The sequence below is a fragment of the Bactrocera oleae genome, chromosome 5 (assembly GCF_042242935.1).
Source record: "Bactrocera oleae isolate idBacOlea1 chromosome 5, idBacOlea1, whole genome shotgun sequence".
Lineage (NCBI taxonomy): Eukaryota > Metazoa > Arthropoda > Insecta > Diptera > Tephritidae > Bactrocera > Bactrocera oleae.
Genome location: NC_091539.1, coordinates 3779031 through 3796754, shown reverse-complemented (window position 1 = coordinate 3796754; position 17724 = coordinate 3779031). Strand labels below are relative to the sequence as shown.

Here is a 17724-nt window from a genome sequence, read left to right as displayed (position 1 = left end):
GCCCCATCATCGTTTTAATTGCCATTCAATACTCGGTCCCCATCGATTGGATCGCATGCTTGGCACGCGCGGTAAATAAATCCCTCGAAAATTAAAATCAACGCATGTCATACGTAAATAGTGATTTACCCCTACAAAAAAAAGCAGCCGCCCAAGGAAAATAGGTAAACAATAAAAGGAAAATAGTGATGCGCGAAAAACGCTAACTCATCCATTGAGCATACATTGCCTGTAAAAAGGGTTGAAGATATATAAAGTCATACGTTTATATACATATTTTTAAAAGAAGTGTGACCATGTTTACTTTGTTAAAGGATATTTTATTACTTCATATACATATCATATCATTTAGAAGAAAAAAAGGAAAATAGGTTCCACCACTTTTCTTCACTTCTTGATGACATGCGCCAAATCATATACGCCGCGCACGCATTTCAACTTCACGCCAGGCACATCTTGCAAACGACCGACGCGGCATAACACAATGTTGTGCTCTTGTAAGTTGTGTCCTTCGCCGGGTATATAAGCAAGCATTTCTTTGCCGGTAGATAAGCGCACGAGCACACATTTACGATTAGCGGAATTTGGTTTTTTTGGTTTTTTGATGAGTGTCTTAAGGACAACACCTTTCGCGAAAGGTTTACCATCAAGTGGTTGTCGTGGCGGACGCTTTTTAAAATGTGGACCAGTGCGGTGCATTTGGTTTAAGGACGCCATACGACAGGCCGGCTCGAATAGGCTGCCACTCTGGATGGACTGCAGTAGGTTGCCATTGAGCACTAAAGAAAAAGCAGTTTTCGTGATTATAGTATTTATTATTAATAAAACTAATATTTTGTAACTAAATGCCAATGCTCTATCCACAAACCTTTTTGTGACAACTGTTTCGTAACGCTGATAGTTTGCCGCAGGAAGTTCATTATGTCTCTAGTAATCTGTTAATATTAGAATAATAATCTATAATAAATTATTATTTGCACTTTATTAGCAATATATTTTTATTCAAGATAATTTATTTATTAAACAATTTAATATAAAAACAGCTCCGCAACCAGCTGAGATAACCAAGTGCTTATATTAGGTATATTCTTCTTCTTACCATTTAGGCAACTCGCAATAACATGTTGTCGTTAAAATAGGTACCAAAATATTATATATTTAAACTTACATATAAATGCGGCAATGTTATATTATTACTTTTTTCTTTTGAATTAAACCCGTTTTTTGCTGTATATAAATAAATAATCTATTTTCAATAATTTCAATTTATTTATTCGAATTTATTTGCGTACAAAGTTTTTCAAACTGTTTGTAATATCAGAGAACGTATATAATATACGTTCTCTGCTGCCGTGTTCATCCAGAGTTCTCTGGTTCATCTTACTAAAACAGCTGCGAAATGTTTTGCTGTTCTGTATTCTAGGCGGGTTTATTTAAACAATTGCACTTTGTTTATTAATTTGTCTTGTTGTTGTTATATTTGAATAAGTGAAATATTTTATATACAAATAAATAAAAATGAAATTTCTTGAATATGGCGAGGATTTTTTATTTGATGATATGCCAAAAGTCTATAACGTGAGTGTTGCGGCCTATTATATATAATTAACTTAAAATTAAATAATGCATTTACTTAAAGTCTACACAGAAAGTGTTTATTACACGTCTCTTTGGCTTGAATCAACTGCAGCTGCCCAAAAGAGTACCTAAAATATATACAAGCAAAGCGATTGCTTGGAGAATGAAGATCCATTTCAACACAAATAAAGAGCAGGTGTGCACAGAATTATACCTTTTTTTGCATATTTTCTCTATATATACTTATTTATATTTATATAGCTACTAACGGACGCTAATTTTGTCTATTTGGATCCTGCAAAAAATCCACATATCCTGCATCTCAGTGATGAAAAGCGCGTTAAAGTTTTTGTGTTTGAAGAACATTCAGCAACGCACAATATTATGGTGCTCATACAGAAAGGTTTTTATTTGTTGAAACACTCAGCTTTACTTTGTGATTTATAACAATATTAGTTTATATACCATGATTTTATAGACGGAAAAATTACACACTTGTACGCCGGCGCATGTGTTTTTGTACGCCAAATTTTACTTAACGATATGTTCGTGTCGTGTATTAGCACTGGTGTTGACAAATTATACATGGACTTAAAGCGTGCACTAACACCATGTAACCCTAATGAGTTAAATGACATCATAGATGAATTGTACCGACTGCTACAGTAAATATACATATCCTTATATTAACCATCTATATTTAAAATTTAAAATGTGTATTATTATTTTTTAATAAAAGCAAAGAAATTATTAAAATTCAACTGCTGGTGGAGCCTTTTGGCAGCGAAGAGTTTGTAGCCGAATTGGGAAACCAGCTACGCGGTTTAGTTCACCTCAATGACGCTTTTCTGAATTACAATGGCCATTTTTTGTGCCTGGAGCACTTCGAGATGGACGCTGAAATGGCACGCATATTCGTTGAGCATGCGCCAAATAACGAGTGCGCGAAACAGTATATTTGTAATAATTTAGAATAGAACATTTAATTATTTTTCCTTAATTACAGTTGTCATAACTCCGAAGTATTAGTTACTGTAAAATTAACTATGGACAAACGCAAAAAAGATAAATCCAATAACTACTTCGAAATGCATTATTCGCCTTTGCCGAGTCCCTTCAATTTAAAAGTGCTCGCCTCGTCGGTATATCCGGCACACGTATACGGTATAACATATGGTAATATGGAACCGCCAAGTATACCTGAATATTTGCGCAGATTTTGCAGAATACCTGGTAGAGCACGTTTTACGCAAAAAAGGTGAATAAAGTTAATATAGAAAATTATATAACAACTACATATAAAAAATATATAAAATGTATACAGCAGATTGCGTCCGACCGATTCTGGCAAGCCATTGCCACCAGAAAAGATTAGCCCAAACAAGGATACGCCCGCGCATTACTGTATACGCAAACCAAATTTCGAATATCTGGATGATGAAAGCAATGGCGAATCATAGTTAACTAATTAATGTTGTTGATATTTTTCAAATTATTATATTTTTGTATGCTAATTAAAAATAATTTGTATTTTGCACTTAAATATTATTTTATTTTCATTTAAATATGCTAGTATAATATTCCTCTTCGAGATCATACAAATCCATTGCCATTTCATCGCGCAATTTCATTAGTTTCTTATCGCATTCCAATTGTTTCGAACGGAATAACTGTGAGTTGTTTGTGATCGCCTCATTGACGGAGTGAAAATCGTTTAAAATTAAATACTGTTTAATATCTGATACAAGCTTCATGAGTGACTCTCCGGCGCGTACTGAAAGCAAGAGAGCAGTCATTATAGCACAACTTATTGAAATTGTCGAGTTAATAATAATGGACTGATACAAGAGCTAGCATAGGTCGCTAAATATTTTTTGTTTTCGTATTCTGCAGCTTGTTCTTGCTATTGTACTTACCGATATTCGCCGCGCGCACCTGCATTTCATAAGTGTCCTGTTCACATTGTGTCGTCTTAGAAATTTGTGAATCGCCTTCACCGCGTGCTAGTTTGATGATCTCTGAAAGTATAAAAAAAAAAATTAGCAAAGTTGTAACGGGTATATACTCTTTAACTGCATATTATTGTAAAGTCTTTACAATACATAACATATCAATAACATGCCTATCTTATATAACAGAGTTTATATGATTTCTGCAGCAGCTGTTTGTTGGTCTTACATATGACCAAGCAAAATTGTATGTGCGTACATCATCAACTTAAACACAGTTGCTTTGTACCATATACTACATACACCAAAGAAAAAACACTTGTTTGCCAAGCATAACCCACTGCACAGTCAGCAGACAGAACTATTCAACGCTGAAACTTACTGCAGTATCGAGCAAATGGGTGGTCGTTTAACGCATTTATTTACACGTTGGTTCCCAAAAACTGAGCCGGAATTACGTGTCGGCATGCTAGGATTGGATAATGCTGGCAAAACAACCATATTATATCAATTGAAATTGGAACGGAACATCGAGCCGGTACCCACCGTTGGCTTCAATGTGGAAAATGTGCGTTGTGGTAAAATGGTGTTGAATATTTGGGATGTTAGTGGCGATCGACCACGTACACGTACATTATGGCAACATTATAATCAAAATACGCGTGCTATTATCTTTGTGATTGACGCAACGGATATGCGTCGTTTGCCACGCGCTGTGGATGAGTTACGTTGGTTGTGGTGTCGCCCCGAACTAACCGAAGCTGTCTACCTTTTATATGCTAATAAACAAGATTTGCCGGGCGCTCTGGGAGCTGAACAGTTGGTCACAATACTGCAATTGCAGTCGTTATCGCAACAGTGGGCGATTCAAGAATGCTGCGCCATCAATGGTATGGGTTTAAGCGACGGCCTACAACAATTACAGCAAATGCTTACGCATAACCGTAGCAAGCGACTTAGTGCAACATTATCAAATAAATTATTTTAATTGTGCGCAAAATTTGATTTGCCAATCTGATTTACCTTCGAAATTCTCCAGCATGCTACGTACATCCTCCTTAAGACGTGTGTTATATGATTTCAACAATGCTTCTTTCGATTGTGGCAATGCCCGCACGCTACTGGTATTGCTGCTCATATTTAAAATTCCCGTATAAATAAAATCAAAAGTCAATAATGTGCTACTTATAAACAGAATCTAATTCGGGAGATGTTATTTTAAAGTTTACCCATAAAATCAAAACAAAACATTTGACAAGCTATAGTTTGGAAAGCACTAGTGTGTCTGATTGAATTTAATTAACCGTGCTGCCATTGAGTTCAACATTTATATTAGGTTTTATAAATGTAAAAGCGATAAATTGATAGTTATTACTAATTTCACACTGAAATAATAATTTTGCATTAAAGTCTTACATTAATTTAATGTTAATATTAGTAGCAAGCTAACCCACACATTTAGTTATACGCTATAAAAACGTACAACAGTCTGTGTACTAAACCCGCTGTTAAATTAACAAAGGAATGCCAAAAGTGACAAATGCACTATAAAATATAATAACACACCTAGGGTGGGATTAAAGTATGAATGGGAGCTGTTGAAGACCTCAGCAAAGCATAATACCGGTGGGATTAAAGTATGAATGGGAGCTGTTGAAGACCTCAGCAAAGCATAATACCGGTATAATAGAGTGTTTGGATTGCCTAAAACGAAAATTTAACTAGCGTAAATCAAGTATCAAGCGATTTAAATATATGTTTATTAATATGTATATGTATAAAATAAATGTAACTGCATAATGAAATTAGATTTGTTTCATTAATATAGATACAGTCGATCTTCTTTAAATATGTTAGGCATTTATAACGTTGGTACGCAATAACACAAACGCTTATGGTACTTAAGTAACGTACATTGAAACGTATTAAAATACAACACTGCATGACAGTTTAATTTTTCGTTCATTCGTTTTGCATCTGTTTCTGTTGTTTGATTTCGCTATTGGATTTCAAATAGTTTAGTTGTGCATTTTCTCCAACGTTTGTGAACAAAATTGTAATCAGAATATAATATATATAGTGCGCAAATAAATTAACTTTCTGCACTGATATTTGAAATTATAGAACGCAATGCGTTCGTTATTATACGTTTTATTCGCTTTGCTAGCGAGCGCTACTGCGCAAAAGCTGGAGAAGATGAATACGATTTCGGATAATATGGGCAAAGTGTATCACTATCAGCCGGAACAAGTGCACTTGGCATTTGGTGGTAAGTGCAACCATGACAATTATGGTTGGATTCTAATGAAAGTAAAAGATTATGCAAATAAATACATTGCATTGCATATATGTATATACATATGTTTGCTAATTATATTATATTTTTCTGCCATATACCTAAGTAAGTTGTTATTTAAATAATGATCTACCATATATAATAGCATATACTTGTACATTACTTGGTTGAAATTGCAATTGTGACTAATTATTTACAAGTGTTTTGCATATTTCTTCATAAAACTACCTACATATACATATGTTATATACATTTGTTTTGTTTAATTAAGCCTTGTATTTACTCTTTCAATAATTTCGCTGCATTTATTTAACATTTCACATGCGATAATTGTAGACGATTTTATTTCCGTGTTGTTATTTGTTTAACGGCGTACTTTGCAGGGCGTTTATTTTGATTTATTTGTATTTTTATAACTAAGTCTGTGTAATTTTAAAGTTAATTCTAATGTTTCTTTAGCAAAGAGTCATAAAATAAAAAAAATTTAATAGTTATCGGCCAGTGTGCGCTGAGTGTATGTTCATGTTATGTACGTTATGTTTATGTATGTTAATCTCTACAGCTGAGGCTTATCACTAAGCGCTCAAAGGGAAAATATGCATTTAAAAATAGTGCATTGTTTGCTTTGTTGATAGCTTTGCAATTTTGCAAAATCAAAATACATCACATTACTCACAAAGAAATACTATACACATCATTCAGGAACATGATAAGATATTTGTAACCCAGTTTTTTAAAAGGTTACTTACACTTAACGCGAATTCGCAATTTGAAACGTTATTTATTTTTTACACTTCGTGGCCTGTGCCTGATAAGCGAATGTATGCCATATGGCGGGCCTCTATTTATAATTCGAGTGCAAGCAATGATAAGAAAACAATAGCAATGACCAACAATTAAAAGGAACAATGAAACATTATATAACAAAATGCAATAATTGTGTATAAGTTAAATGCAATTGAATGATAATTTAAAGAAATTTATGCTTGAATTATGCAAATTCGTAAACTTTTATAACACAATTACTATTTTCAAATTTCTTTGTTGCACAAGCGATCATGTCTTTTCTGTTTGCCACTACTGTATTTACAGAAAAGTCCAATGAAGTTGTTGTAACTTGGTCCACACGCGACGATGCCATCGAATCCATTGTCGAATACGGTTTCGTTAGCTTAACGCAACGCGCTAATGGCACATCACAGCAGTTTGTGGATGGTGGAGATAAGAAAAAGTCACAGTATATACATAGGGTAAAGTTACTACTGTAATTTTTGTTATATAGCATTTCCAAATCAAGATAGATGAGTGGTGTGTAAGTGCTTGAGTTGGTTCGATTTGTGTGACCTTGCGTTCTTAAACGTATTTACTCCACTTACTCTACTGCTTTACATTGCATTGTTATTGTTTTCTTGTGTATAATTTGTTTGTATTTGATAAAACATAAATTTTTTCGATTTCTGCTTTCAAATTATAAACAAATAGGTTAAGTTACCGAATCTTTTGCCAAACCAAACGTACTTCTACCATTGTGGTGGCCAATTGGGTTGGTCGCCGCGTTTCGAATTTCGCACTGTGCCCGCTGGTGACGATTGGTCACCCACTATTGCGCTCTATGGTGATATGGGCAATGAGAATGCGCAATCGTTGGCGCGTCTGCAGCAGGACACGCAGCGTGGCATGTATGATGCCATAATACACGTCGGTGATTTCGCTTACGATATGAATACCGATGATGCACGTGTGGGTGATGAGTTTATGCGTCAAGTGGAAACTATTGCGGCCTATGTGCCATACATGGTGGTACCAGGCAATCACGAGGAGAAATAGTGAGTAGCAGTGTTGAGAAAAATTCAAAAATTTATACAAATGTGTGCTTGCAGCAATTTCTCGAACTATCGCACACGCTTCAGCATGCCAGGTGGCACAGAGAATCTATTCTACAGTTTTAATTTAGGGCCCGTGCATTTTATCGGCATCTCCACTGAAATGTATTATTTTCTTAATTACGGCTTAAAAACACTCGTTTTTCAATATGAATGGCTGGTGAATGATCTGTTAGAGGCCAATAAGCCTGCGAATCGTGCGCGCCGCCCATGGATAATTGTCTATGGCCACCGACCAATGTACTGCAGCAATGGCAACGGTGACGACTGCACGCATTCAGAGACACTGACGCGCGTCGGTTGGCCTTTTTTTCACATGTTCGGCCTGGAAGAGCTCTTTTATGAGCAGGGTGTCGATGTCGAAATATGGGCCCACGAGCATTCCTATGAACGTTCTTGGCCCATTTACGATTACAAAGTGTGTAATGGCTCGCTGGCCGAGCCTTATCGCAATCCATGCGCGCCCGTGCATTTGATAACGGGTTCTGCCGGCTGTAAAGAGGGACGTGAGCCATTCGAAAAAGATACGCCTTCCTGGAGTGCCTTTCACAGTCAGGTGTGTAGTGTATGAATTTGAATTTGTTTACATTTTATTGTTTTGCGCATTCGCAGGACTACGGCTATACGCGCATGAAGGCCTATAATCGTACACACTTGTATTTTGAGCAAGTGTCCGATGACAAAAATGGTGCCATCATCGATGCTTTTTGGATAATCAAAGACAAACACGGCAGTTATGTTTAATATGGGGTGTGTGACAAGGCTTTTAACATTTAGTGTGTAGCATACGCCAAAGTGAGCGTAACAAAAGCGGCGCACCAGAAAACGCATTAATTAAAAATCTTAGCACAATAAGCATTTAGGAAGCACAAAAACAAAATATTATAAAAATTGGAGCATTTGAGGGATACAATCAGGGTTGCATTTTTTTAAATAAAAAAACAGAAAATTTTTTTGGTTTAAAAATTAAAATTTCAAATTTTCAAATTTAAAAATTAAATTTTGTATTTTTAAAAATGTTCACTTTTAAGGATTACACTTTCTATTTTAAAGTATTATCAATTTTAAAAATTAATAACATATGTATATAATTTTTATTTTTAAAAAATTTTAAAGATTTAATTTTCAATATTAAATTTTTTATTACAATTTGGAGAATTTAAAAATTACAAATTTCCAATTTAAAAAAATTACAAATTTCCAGCTTAAAAAATTTTAATTTTTCAATTTTAAAAGTTTAATTTTAAATTTTTAATTACGATTTTGAGAATTTTAACATGTTTATAATTAGAAATTCAAATTTAAAAAAATTTAAAAATTTTCAATTAAATAATAATTTTTAAATTTATATATATCTATATATATATATTATTTTAAAAATTTCAAAATTTCTATTTAAAAAAAATTTCAAATTTTCAATTTTTAAAAAAGTTTCAGATTTTAATTTTTTAATTCTAATTATGAAGAATAAAAAATATTTTGAATCAAAATTTCAGGATTTATGAAAAATTGGAATTTTAATTTTAAATTAAAAAATCTGATAAAAAATTGGTTAAATATAAATAGTTTGAAGGTGAAAGTTTACCGACCACTCGCTCTGCGCGAGCTCTAGTTTAAAATGGTAGAACACGAAATAAAATCAATTTTTTTTGTTGTATTTTTTAATCATAAACTTAGTTTTCAATCCGGTAATTGGGATTAAAAAATACTTATATATTAATTTTTGGATAAGTAAGTTCGAAAACAAGTTTTAATTAAGATTTTCGCGTTTACAAAGAAAATTAATTTAAATGTTAATTGCGTTATTTGCGACCCTGGATACAATAACATAAAAATCAACATTCCATTTCATAGTTTAACGAAATCGGCTTTTCACAGTATTAAAATTTACGAAACATTTGTACCTAGCGAACTGTAGCGAATCTCAGTATACTTACAATTTTATTCTTTTTACGTTATACTGTCTATATGCCTTTAGGTATAATATTATTGACATAAAAACGGCATGAACGTCTTTTATAATACTTATGCTTTTACAATTTAAGCAATAACAATGTTGTGTGTATAATTGTTTTTGAAACATAACTGTATGATTTAATATTTAAGTGTCACTGGTGTATGCGATTTAGTGAATATTTTGTAACAAAAAATTAAATTTATTCAAATATTGAATAAACGTTTACTTCTGGAAAAATAAATATGATTTTCAGCAATTTATTGGTTTCATAAGTGTTACGTCATATAAGAGTTCACAGAGCTTTACGGGTGTATATTTTATAGCATAAAATGCTATAATATCTAGATTTTCATCGTCAAGTTTATATGGCAGCTATAAGCTATAGTTAGATAGATAACGGCGGTTTCGACAAATGAGCAGTTTCTTTTGGAGCAAAAGACGTGTGCAAAATTTCAGAGCAATATCTCAAACACTGAGGGACTAGTTTGCGTATATACAAAGGGATGATTGAGCGCTCTGAATGGGGTCATCTCGTCACGTTGACAGTTTATATATATACTTTATAAGGTCTGCAATTGGTGCATACACTTTCAGTAACGAGCTGATGTCCTAGAATAAATATCTAATTTTGAAAAGTCTCGACAAATTTTACTATACTAAAATTCTTAATATTTAGGTTAGTACATAATCTTCTGTTCGCTTCGAACTCGGTGTTTCTTAATATTTTTTGAGCACATTAAGGGGTTAGTGGTAGTCAGAGGCACGAAAAAATGAGAATTTTCAGTAATTTTTTTTTGCTATTAAATCGTGTGATTTTACAAAAGTAGTAATATGGCATTATTATACAATGTTTTGACTTGAAGTCAGGAAAATTTAAAAAAAAAAGTACAATCATAAGTCCTTGGAGATTCATCTAAAATCAATCGGATAAAAAAAATTAGTTTTGTAAATAGATAATCCTGGGCCTAATCGAAGCTTTTTTTTTCAAAAATTAACAAAATGGCGGCCTCAGGAAATTTTTTTCTAGATTTTTGGGAAAAAATTTACAGTTAATAGTCGGTCTTAAAAAATCGAAATTTTTGAAAAAAAAAATTCTTCGATCAGGCGCGAGTGTATTATATATTCTTAAAGCTGTATAAATTTCATTAAAATCTACTGAGCGGTTTTCGAGTTACAAGTCACCAGTTCGAAAAACATAGTTTTGAGAAAAACGCATTTAAATTTTCTTGCAGCTAGCTAGCTACCTGCTCCCGAGCACTTTAAAGTGCCCGAGCGCTCTTTGTTATTTGTCGAATAACTCAAAAAGCAATTATCGGATCAACTTGAAATTTTTAAAGAATATTTTCGAGATATTACACTTAACGAAGATGCAAAAAAAAAAACAAAAAATTGAATTTTTGAAAATTCTGAATAAACTTATTACGAAAATATCAAACACACTTTTTGCAAATATTTTGTTTTTAAAGAAACCACACGCGACATCGTTGTAACTTGGTCCACACGCGACGATACTAAAGCGTCTATCTGTGAATATGGCCTTGAAACGTTTGAGTTTGTGCAAAACGCAACAGAGCCACCAAAAAAGTTTGTGGATGGCGGCAGCGCGCACAGCGCACAATACATACATCGTGTAAGTACATGCTTGTTATTGCGCTATTTTCCTTTTCTACCCTATTTTAAATACGCTTTCTACTCACTACACCAGGTGACCTTGTCCAATTTGGCACCAGAAAAGCGTTATATTTACCATTGCGGCAGCACGCTTGGCTGGTCGCCGCAATTTTGGTTCCGCACACCACCGACGCATGCGCATTGGTCACCCACGCTGGCGATTTACGGTGATTTGGGCAATGAGAATGCGCAGTCATTGCCGCGCTTGCAGCAGGACACGCAACGCGGCATGTACGATGCGATTTTGCATGTGGGCGATTTCGCTTACGATATGCATTCGGAGAATGCCGCTGTTGGCGATGAGTTCATGCGTCAAGTGGAGGCCATAGCAGCTTATGTGCCCTATATGGTGTGTGCGGGCAATCATGAGCAGACCTAGTGAGTGTTGAACAGCGCAATATATACATTATTTTCACTTATATGTATTTCCACGCCACATTGTAGCAATTTTTCGAATTATCGCGCGCGCTTTCACATGCCTGGCGGCACGGAAAATCTATTTTATAGCTTCGATTTGGGTCCCATACACTTTGTGGCCTTCTCAACTGAGCTCTACTACTTTCTACACTATGGCTTGAAGAGTTTAGTTTCGCAATACGAGTGGCTGGTGCGTGATTTAGAGATGGCGAATCGACCAGAGAATCGCAAAGCGCGTCCTTGGATTATAACCTTTGCACATCGGCCGATGTATTGTAGCAATAATAATGGCAATGACTGTTCAAAGCATGAGACGGTCGTGCGCACTGGTTTGCCGGTGCTGCATATGTTCGGCCTGGAGCAATTGTTCTATGAGCAGGGCGTCGATGTGGCAATATGGGCGCATGAACATTGCTATGAGCGCTTGTGGCCCATTTATGATTACAAAGTGTTTAATGGCTCGTTGGCCGCGCCTTATCGCAATCCACGCGCGCCTGTGCATATCATAACCGGTTCGGCGGGTAATAAGGAGGGGCGTGAGCCTTTCTTTAAAGTGATGCCCAAGTGGAGCGCGTTTCATAGTCAGGATTTCGGTTATACACGTCTCAAGGCGTATAACGGCACACATTTATACTTTGAACAGGTGTCCGATGACAAAGATGGACAAATTATTGATGCATTTTGGGTTGTCAAGGACAAGCATGGCAGTTATGTCGAGGAATAAGCGTAAAGTGTAAAGAGACATGAAAAATAACAATAATAATAATTTTGATATTTTAACTTATTTTCTATCTCCTATACAATAACGGTATAAGCTGTGAATTTCACCAAAAATTTTGCAAAGTAGTTTTGCAAAAGCAAAGTATTTAGTCAAAAGTAATCTCTAATCCCATAATATTATATGTTTGTATTTTTTTATTATATATTTATGCATTTTATGACAAAAACTATCAAAATATATTTTAAAATTACAAAATATGCATTCCTAATAGAAAAAATATCATAAAACGAGGGCTGTGTGAAAATTTGCCTTGTAAACGAAAATTCCAACATTTAAAAATTAAAATGATTTAAATTAATGAAATTTAAAAATTAAAATTAATTAAATTGATTTAAAATAAATACAACTGAATTAAATTTTATTGAGAAAAGTCTTTAAATAATTTTAAAAAGCTGCTATCAACATTTTTATTAAAAAAAAATTAACATTTGTTTCAAAATTATGAAATTAATTAAAAAAACATGTAACAGCAAAAAAACTTAATGAATATTTCTTTTATATTGTTTCAACTAAACTATCGTTTTTTATGTTTATGTTATTTGTTTATGCCACTTCTTTTTTTTTATTCATTGTATATTTTTATTCTTTATATATTTTTTATTATTTTGTTAATTCTCTTATTTCTTTGTTTTAATTTTGTAACATTTATTAATGTTTTATTTTATTTTTGTTGTTGTTGTTATTGAATTTAATTTATTATCATTTATTTATTTATTTTTTGTTTTTGTTATTGCACTTTTGATTATTAGTATTTTTATTTTTTATTTTATTTTTTTATTTTTCAATCATAAATATTTTACACTTATAACTCTGCATTTGCCAAATAATATATATTTTCTATTATATACAAATATTTATATTATTAAATAATTATTTCCAATTATTGTACAAATATACTTAATCTCAATTATTAACAAATAAAAGCCATATTACAAAGCATGTCGCCGCATGTGACTATTATTTGTAGGAAAAAATTTATTTTACCAAACAATTTGGCTTTTCAACTTAATCTTCAATCAAAATTAAAGATTTTTCATCCTATTATACCCTGAACATTAAGTTTGCCACGCAGTTTGTCATACGCAGAAGCAAACATCGGAGACCCTATAAAATATATAGCTGTGCCGATTTAGCCATGTCCGTCTGTATATACGCTAACCAAAACCTTAGCTTTTGAGATATCGCTCTGAAATTTTGCACACGTCTTTTTCTACACAAGGAGCTGCGCATTTGTCGGAAGTGCCGATATCGGACCACTATAGCATATAGATGTCTTACAAACTGATTAATCGAAATCAAAAAAAGTTCTTTGTATAGCCCTTTTGTGATATAAAAAATTAAATTCTTGTTTTATATGGAAACATATGCTAGGTTGGGCTGCTTTTAATCTCAACTGTTATATATGTATATGCAAGATATTGTGTGTTGTTGTTGTTATTATTATTGTTGTTGCTAATGTGGCATAAAACATGCATACACTTTATATATGCCACTGAATCCAGCCCAAGTTGTCCAAGTCCACATCATATGAGGCTAAGTTAGGTTATTCGATTTGCATGAATGTTCGACTTAAAGAAATAATATTTTACCAAGCTAACTTAAACTGATTCGAAAACATATAGTAACTCTCGTTAAGCTTTAATTGTACTTCATACGATTTGAGCAGGTGTAATGTGATGTGTTGATTTTGATATACATATGTAAATACTTTCTAGGGTTAAGTATGATTTCATGCAATGTGCGTGTTGTTGTTGCTGTTATGTCGAAGTTGTAATGTGAGTGATGCAATGTGCTGTTATGTATAAATTTATACACTAAATTGTACTAATTTTTTTATATGTTGCGATTTGATGCGTTATTGGTGATGTGATATTATGTCATATGCCATGTTGTGATGTGATGTGGTGATGTGACCTACATTATTTTTTTCTGGCTTTTTATGCAAACATTTTTTAACTTCATGTCAACTTATTTTAACGCTTAAACAGCTTTCAACATGATATGCGATCATTATTGTGTTGTTTATAGTGATGTGATGTACCTTAACATACACTTAAGTTTTAATTGAAAATCATTTATATGTACATTTGCAATTTCTTTCACAAGATAACCTCTCTGACATTGTCGTCACCTGGTCCACACGCGATGCCACCAACCAGTCAGTCGTGCTGTACGGCGAAAACTACGCCGACGCAAAGAGTTTGGTCAACGTCACAGGCGATGCGCGTCGTTTTGTCGATGGCGGCCGCAAGCATCACACACAATACATACACAAAGTAACGCTGCGTTTCTTGAAGCCGCAGACGCGTTATGAATACTCGTGTGGCAGTGAATTGGGCTGGTCTGCGCGCTTCAGCTTTACCACGCCGCCGGCAGGCAGCGACTGGCAGCCGAGTTTGGCCATCTTTGGCGATATGGGCAATGAGAATGCGCAGTCATTGGCGCGTTTGCAGCAGGACACGCAGCAGGGTATGTACGACGCCATCATACATGTGGGTGACTTCGCTTACGACATGGATACGGAAAATGCGCTTGTGGGCGATGAATTTATGCGGCAAGTGGAAACGATTGCGGCCTATGTGCCATACATGGTGTGTCCTGGCAATCACGAGGAGAAATAGTGAGTGTGCAAAGCGTTGCTAATATTTATATTTGTTAAATAATAGAAAAAAATTTTAAATGCTTAGTAATTTTTCGAATTACAAAACGCGTTTCAATATGCCCGGCGAAAGGGATAGCCTGTGGTATAGTTTTGATTTGGGGCCCGTACACTTTGTGTCCTTCTCCACCGAGGTCTATTACTTCTTGAAATATGGCTTCAAATTGCTTACGAAACAATTCGAGTGGCTGGAGAATGATCTACGTGTAGCCAATAAACCGGAGAATCGTGCACAACGCCCCTGGATCATAACTTATGGTCATCGTCCGATGTACTGTAGCGACGACAAGGAGTACGATTGCAATGAGAAGTTGGAGACATTCATAAGACAGGGTTTGCCGTTGGTGAAAATGTTCGGTTTGGAGGATTTGTTCTACAAAAATGGCGTCGACGTGGAGATCTTCGCGCACGAACATTTCTACACGCGCCTCTGGCCTATTTATGATTTCAAAGTGTATAATGGTTCGACAGCCGCACCTTACACCAATCCTAAAGCGCCGATACAGATCATAACCGGTTCGGCTGGCTGCAAAGAGCAACGCGAACCATTCTCCGAGACGCTGCCCTCGTGGAACGCCTACCACAGCAATGTAAGTGTGTGCTAGTTTCAATGTCTGCAGTTCTTTTTTATAATTTTTTTTTTTATAAATCTTTTCACGATTTAGGATTATGGCTACACGCGCATGAAGGCCTACAATAGCACACATCTGTACTTCGAACAAGTTTCGGATGATAAAAATGGCGAAATTGTCGACTCGTTTTGGATAATCAAAGACAAGCATGTGGCTTACAATGAGTTGTGAAAGACAACGCCGGCGGTGCGTTAAATAAATAACTGTACTTTTGAAATTTGGCTGTAAAACTGGCTGCTTGAAATTTGAACAACAAATTGAAGAACAAACATAATTTTGATCAATAGATATTACAACAATTTACTTTTACCTAGCTGGACCTTATAATTATAGTTATTTCTTTTAAAAAATTAATTTGCTACAAATGTAACTTAAAACACTAATAATGTAGAAATGGTTTTATGCAATAAAAAATATTTAAGTAAATAAAATTTGAAAAATTATTTAAACAATATTTTTGTATTTCGACTTAAATTTTTTTAAACTTTTCTTTAAAAATTGAATATATTTTTATATTTATTTTTATTTTTCAAAAAAATTTTGTTGTTGAGACTTTATACAGAATTCTAATTGGAAAGAAACAAGCAAAAAAACTATCATTTATTTTATTAATAATTATAGTTTTAATTTATTCTATTTATTCAGTATGCATTACAAAAATCGAAATTATAGGCAGTATTCTATGACCAACTCAGCCTTGTCCGAGTTTGCGCACAACTAACGCATACGCCCAAGCTGCGTTTTACCGTTGGTCCTTCAGTAGACTGTGCCCGAAATGCCCGGCCCATATTGATAGCCAGTGCCGGCAGTAACACCACCTACTGGCGGCACTACACCACCAGCATAGCCGCCCAAACCGCCACCTACCACGCTGTTGGTGTAACCGCTGTAATAGTTGGATGGATAATTGTAGCCCAAGCGCGAGTAGGGATAACCGCCACCGAAGCGTGCATTGTAGTAAGCGTAAGGGCTGCCATAGCCGCCATAAGGACCATAGCCAGCAGAGCCGTAACCAGCATAGTTGCCATAACCGCCATAACCGCCGTAACCACCATAACCGCCGAGTCCACCAAGCCCAGCAGCGCCAGCATAACCACCGTAACCACCATAACCGCCATAACCGGAGGTGCCGTCTTTAAAATAGTAAAATAGAACCAAAATTAAAGTTGTAAAATTTTTTGAACGCAATGCCACGGTCGTCTACCCAAACCAAGTCCGAGACGCGACGAATACGGATCCCAGGTGCCACCAACGTAACGTTTCTCTTGCTTATGTGTGTCCTCCAGCGGGTTCAGGCTGCTGGCTGCCTCCTCCAGCTGCTCATCGCCATTCGCAGACGCTGCGACTGCGTTATCCAGCGCGGCATCGGCGTAGGTGGTTGTTGTGATGGCGCAAAATGCGAACAAAGCTGCGATTAAGGGCTGCATTTGGCGGTAAACGCACACACAAAAGGAAAAAATAAGCACAAAAAAACAAATGAGAGTTAATTTTTAATAAATCCAATACACTTTTCAAAGTTAGTCCTTTATAAACACAGGTACGAGTATATCCTTGCTTTTGACACTTACGGCGCACTTCATTTCTTTTATTTGATTTACTTCGTTCTTGTTACACACGTAGAATTTAGCACTTTCCGTTAGCTAAGTACCTTTAACTTCGAATTCGAGTGACTGAATGTCGTTTACCAGAAGCTTAACGGCTTTTATATCTGCTGGAAATCGCTCTGTTGTTGTACGCCTGTTTGTTGGGGCGGCAACGCGGCGTTTCTCAGACTTTCAAACCCGCCGCTGTGCACATAAGTACGCCATTGTTGTTGTTGTTTACAAAAATTGTAGTGTTTTTGCATTTGTTTTTGCTTATTTGACACGCCGAGGCGCGAATTATTTAGACGAAAGTTTTTG

The 17724-nt window shown here is 35.0% G+C and overlaps 6 protein-coding genes across 9 annotated transcripts; 3 read left to right on the top strand and 3 right to left on the bottom strand.

The window, feature by feature from the left end:
- Nucleotides 1–299: 299 nt before the first annotated feature.
- On the bottom strand, nt 300–1088 carry tko (technical knockout). Its single transcript, XM_014236524.3, has 2 exons — nt 869–1088; nt 300–779 (listed from the first exon to the last, which is right to left on the bottom strand). The coding sequence occupies exons 1-2, from the start codon at nt 918–920 to the stop codon at nt 388–390; spliced, it is 444 nt and encodes a 147-aa protein (XP_014091999.1). The 5' UTR covers nt 921–1088; the 3' UTR covers nt 300–387.
- A 262-nt stretch (nt 1089–1350) lies between these two features.
- Nucleotides 1351–3121, top strand: LOC106620108 (uncharacterized). Of its 2 annotated transcripts, none has more exons than XM_014238515.3 (7): nt 1351–1578; nt 1640–1774; nt 1840–1981; nt 2057–2243; nt 2318–2518; nt 2585–2836; nt 2903–3121. In XM_014238515.3, exons 1-7 carry the CDS (start codon nt 1519–1521, stop codon nt 3036–3038), a joined length of 1113 nt encoding a protein of 370 aa, XP_014093990.2. In that variant the 5' UTR covers nt 1351–1518; the 3' UTR covers nt 3039–3121. The 2 variants fall into 2 exon arrangements, with proteins under 2 accessions (XP_014093990.2, XP_014093982.2); XM_014238507.3 differs by having other exon boundaries at nt 1352–1578; nt 2318–2530.
- On the bottom strand, nt 3053–4792 carry MED22 (Mediator complex subunit 22). The gene is made up of 3 exons (XM_014238537.3): nt 4551–4792; nt 3495–3596; nt 3053–3352 (listed from the first exon to the last, which is right to left on the bottom strand). The coding sequence occupies exons 1-3, from the start codon at nt 4663–4665 to the stop codon at nt 3135–3137; spliced, it is 435 nt and encodes a 144-aa protein (XP_014094012.1). The 5' UTR covers nt 4666–4792; the 3' UTR covers nt 3053–3134.
- On the top strand, nt 3601–4775 carry LOC106620123 (ADP-ribosylation factor 4). The gene has a single exon (XM_014238526.3). The coding sequence runs from the start codon at nt 3925–3927 to the stop codon at nt 4513–4515; it is 591 nt and encodes a 196-aa protein (XP_014094001.1). The 5' UTR covers nt 3601–3924; the 3' UTR covers nt 4516–4775.
- A 704-nt stretch (nt 4793–5496) lies between the features above and the next one.
- LOC106619798 (acid phosphatase type 7) lies at nt 5497–16272 on the top strand. 3 transcript variants are annotated; one of them, XM_014238069.3, is made up of 5 exons: nt 5502–5796; nt 6916–7073; nt 7306–7649; nt 7704–8262; nt 8319–9919. In XM_014238069.3, exons 1-5 carry the CDS (start codon nt 5658–5660, stop codon nt 8448–8450), a joined length of 1332 nt encoding a protein of 443 aa, XP_014093544.1. In that variant the 5' UTR covers nt 5502–5657; the 3' UTR covers nt 8451–9919. The 3 variants fall into 3 exon arrangements, with proteins under 3 accessions (XP_069966104.1, XP_014093544.1, XP_014093535.2); XM_070110003.1 differs by lacking the exons at nt 6916–7073; nt 7306–7649; nt 7704–8262; nt 8319–9919 and adding exons at nt 11130–11293; nt 11369–11712; nt 11779–13471 and having other exon boundaries at nt 5497–5796; XM_014238060.3 differs by lacking the exons at nt 6916–7073; nt 7306–7649; nt 7704–8262; nt 8319–9919 and adding exons at nt 14639–15152; nt 15220–15781; nt 15857–16272 and having other exon boundaries at nt 5516–5796.
- Nucleotides 16273–16422: 150 nt separating this feature from the next.
- On the bottom strand, nt 16423–17538 carry LOC106618768 (claw keratin). Its single transcript, XM_014236654.3, has 3 exons — nt 17392–17538; nt 17028–17244; nt 16423–16956 (listed from the first exon to the last, which is right to left on the bottom strand). The coding sequence occupies exons 1-3, from the start codon at nt 17401–17403 to the stop codon at nt 16580–16582; spliced, it is 606 nt and encodes a 201-aa protein (XP_014092129.1). The 5' UTR covers nt 17404–17538; the 3' UTR covers nt 16423–16579.
- Nucleotides 17539–17724: the final 186 nt, after the last annotated feature.

Bases quoted from the DNA above. Each gene is read 5' to 3' on its own strand.
- tko (XM_014236524.3), bottom strand. From the start codon at position 920: ATGAACTTCCTGCGGCAAACTATCAGCGTTACGAAACAGTTGTCACAA. The intron at 780-868 runs GTTTGTGGATAG...CTTTTTCTTTAG, and splicing joins GAAACAGTTGTCACAAAAAG to TGCTCAATGGCAACCTACTG.
- LOC106620108 (XM_014238507.3), top strand. From the start codon at position 1,519: ATGAAATTTCTTGAATATGGCGAGGATTTTTTATTTGATGATATGCCA. The intron at 1,775-1,839 runs GTGTGCACAGAA...ATATTTATATAG, and splicing joins TCAACACAAATAAAGAGCAG to CTACTAACGGACGCTAATTT. The intron at 1,982-2,056 runs GTTTTTATTTGT...ATGATTTTATAG, and splicing joins TATGGTGCTCATACAGAAAG to ACGGAAAAATTACACACTTG.
- LOC106620123 (XM_014238526.3), top strand. From the start codon at position 3,925: ATGGGTGGTCGTTTAACGCATTTATTTACACGTTGGTTCCCAAAAACT.
- MED22 (XM_014238537.3), bottom strand. From the start codon at position 4,665: ATGAGCAGCAATACCAGTAGCGTGCGGGCATTGCCACAATCGAAAGAA. The intron at 3,597-4,550 runs GTAAATCAGATT...TTATACTTTCAG, and splicing joins CATGCTGGAGAATTTCGAAG to AGATCATCAAACTAGCACGC. The intron at 3,353-3,494 runs GTAAGTACAATA...TCTTGCTTTCAG, and splicing joins GGTGCGCGCGGCGAATATCG to TACGCGCCGGAGAGTCACTC.
- LOC106619798 (XM_014238060.3), top strand. From the start codon at position 5,658: ATGCGTTCGTTATTATACGTTTTATTCGCTTTGCTAGCGAGCGCTACT. The intron at 5,797-14,638 runs GTAAGTGCAACC...TTCTTTCACAAG, and splicing joins AGTGCACTTGGCATTTGGTG to ATAACCTCTCTGACATTGTC. The intron at 15,782-15,856 runs GTAAGTGTGTGC...TTCACGATTTAG, and splicing joins GGAACGCCTACCACAGCAAT to GATTATGGCTACACGCGCAT.
- LOC106618768 (XM_014236654.3), bottom strand. The intron at 16,957-17,027 runs GTAGACGACCGT...ACTATTTTAAAG, and splicing joins GCGTCTCGGACTTGGTTTGG to ACGGCACCTCCGGTTATGGC.